At 49.2% G+C, this 2,297-nt stretch overlaps 1 protein-coding gene across 1 annotated transcript; it reads left to right on the top strand.

The window, feature by feature from the left end:
- The first annotated feature begins 838 nt into the window (after nucleotides 1-838).
- LOC112344061 lies at nucleotides 839-1,474 on the top strand. Its single transcript, XM_024668183.1, has 2 exons — nucleotides 839-1,145; nucleotides 1,198-1,474. Exons 1-2 carry the CDS (start codon nucleotides 839-841, stop codon nucleotides 1,326-1,328), a joined length of 438 nt encoding a protein of 145 aa, XP_024523951.1. The 3' UTR covers nucleotides 1,329-1,474.
- Nucleotides 1,475-2,297: the final 823 nt, after the last annotated feature.

The raw sequence follows: 2,297 nt of genomic DNA, 5'->3' as shown, positions 1-2,297 counted from the left end.
AAACAACGGCCACTCTTCGGAACATTCAGGGTCGCTTGGATGCACGCAAACCCTTGGTTTCTCAAAAGAAGAAAATGTAGGTTATCCCAGGGATTCAGTGGTGAAATCTTCATTCCATAATGGTTTCTTTCTTGAGCTTGACAACCGCAGAAAGGAATGATATATGTTAAGAAGCAATTAGTGTCCGATTTGGATGGCCGGACATCTGGCTAGAATAAACAAATATATTGGCAAGGTCACAGGTTCAAATCCACAGCCAGAGACCCAATCAAAAAATTTTGCAACGCTTCTCCCTCCTTTGCATCTTGCAAGCTACTGTGATCAGAGCGATCTTCTGCCTGCAGTCATCTCGGGATGAGAACTACTTGTCGTCCATAGCCCAAGACTACAGCATGTCCACGATCATGGAACACTTAAGATGCTTGGTGGATCTCCTGGGGAGATCTGGGAAGCTAGACGAGGCCAGTGTCGAGCCAAATTTCAGCGCTGGAGAATGAAAGAGTGGAGAAAAGTCTGCAGCTCCAACCATTCTTCTCAATCCCTGTCGATTACACTCGAAGGAATGTCCCCGAATGAGGCTCGAATGTGCTCTTGGCACAAGTGATCCAGGCCAGGCCAGTCTAGGCCACAGAGTCGACTAGCGCGTGGATCTCCCCCGGATCGGCATTGATAGCTGCCAAGAGAAATAACTGGATGCTCGAAAAAGAGTAACAAGGGCAAATGCCGCGATCGCGATCTTTCATCTTCTGGAAGATTTCCGGCGCCCGCACTTTCCATACATTTCTATGACCAGATTAGCAAGGAACCTCGAGGCCGCTGGAGACGATTTTCCTCGTGGATGCGCCTTCCCTCCCAGATCTGTGCTCACCGCATTCTCGCCCAGGCGCCCACCGCTGGAGATCGCTCCTCCTTCCTGCAAATCTTCGCTGGATGGCACCTCCTCGTCAAGGCTCAAGAACGATGCCATGGAAAACCACCGCCATTGCCATTATACGCTACTGCTGCACATTTTCGATCCAGGGGGCTCTTTACCCGGGCGGTCTGCTGCTGCCGGGCGTGCTCTACGAGTCGAGCAGCATGGTCTTTCTTCTCAGTCTCAGACATCTTCAAACTAGGCTCACAAGCACAAGCACTGCTTTTCCGCGGTATGTATGGTTCTTCTCGTGCTCATTTTGCTTATACTCTTGTCCAGTCCAGATCGCTTCATTCCTCATCTTCGCCACCCTTTGGCCTCGAGCATTTTCCAAGATAAAATGGAGGCCTGTAGTTCATCAACATCCAAGGCGTGGAGTGACCACAGCGCAACTTGTGATGAGATGAGTTGGTGACCTGGTATACTTTTTTGTGTTATGCCATCTGCTCTTTGGAAACTTTTGAGAAAGCTTGCTCTGAGCTGATTGAGTTTGAGCTTGGTCAAGGCTCTCACAGGTTTATTGGATCTCTGGTGCAACCCTGGAGTTTTGTTTGCGGGTGAGTAAGCTTTCACGGTTTCAGAGCAATATATTATATTATTGCCAAGAAAAGGCATCAAAACTTGGGGCTCCAGAGTCTCACGCCCCGAGGATTTGAAAGGATCCAAACCTATGGACCTCCAGCTTGGACAACCAAGTGAAGAATAGATTCCCGGGGCCATGGTGCCTGGATCAAATCAAACTCGGGCTCAGACAAGCCATCTTCCAGAACAATATCTTAAACGGATGTTGCTGGTTCTTGTTGCAGCATACTTATACTTTGTTTCTCAAAAATAGCTTCTGCATCAGCTGCTTGCTCAGATTGAGATGCAGAGTCCATCCAAGCCGTTTTGTTTGCCATGGCCTAGCCAGAGCATGGAGAAAGTGAGAGTTTCATTCCATCGAGAAGAGAATGGTTTCTTTCTTGAGCTTGACAGCAGCAACGCGCTGCGCGCCATGCGCCCACAAAACGAAAATCTCTTGCGCCGCTATTTACATTATGGTATCCGTTAAGAAGCAATTAGTGTACACTTTGGACGGGAACCTGATGGCCGGATACCTGGCTAGAATAAAAAAATATATTGGCAAGGTCACGGGTTCGATTCCACAGCCAGAGACCCAATCAAATTTTTTTGTATGAACGAGGTATTTCTCTTCTCCGCAAAGTCGCTCTCGGCAGCGTTGCTGGAGCTAAATCTTCTATCGTGCCGATCCCCCAGGCGCGACGCCACGAATGATCCACGCCGCCGCGCCGGGTTCAGGCTCTTGGATCGCGCGATATTCCCTTTCGCTGGCAAATGCGAGCAGCAAGAACAGGGCATTCGATCGATGCGGCGTCAATCTTGT

Source organism: Selaginella moellendorffii, unplaced genomic scaffold (assembly GCF_000143415.4).
Source record: "Selaginella moellendorffii unplaced genomic scaffold, v1.0 SELMOscaffold_560, whole genome shotgun sequence".
Classification (NCBI taxonomy): Eukaryota; Viridiplantae; Streptophyta; class Lycopodiopsida; order Selaginellales; family Selaginellaceae; genus Selaginella; species Selaginella moellendorffii.
This window is presented reverse-complemented; position numbering and strand designations above follow the sequence as displayed.

What these genes read in the sequence shown, in the direction of transcription:
- LOC112344061 (XM_024668183.1), top strand. Translation starts at nt 839, where the DNA reads ATGCGCCTTCCCTCCCAGATCTGTGCTCACCGCATTCTCGCCCAGGCG. An exon ending in ACAAGCACTGCTTTTCCGCG is followed by an intron (nt 1,146 to 1,197) that starts GTATGTATGGTT and finishes TGTCCAGTCCAG; the next exon opens with ATCGCTTCATTCCTCATCTT.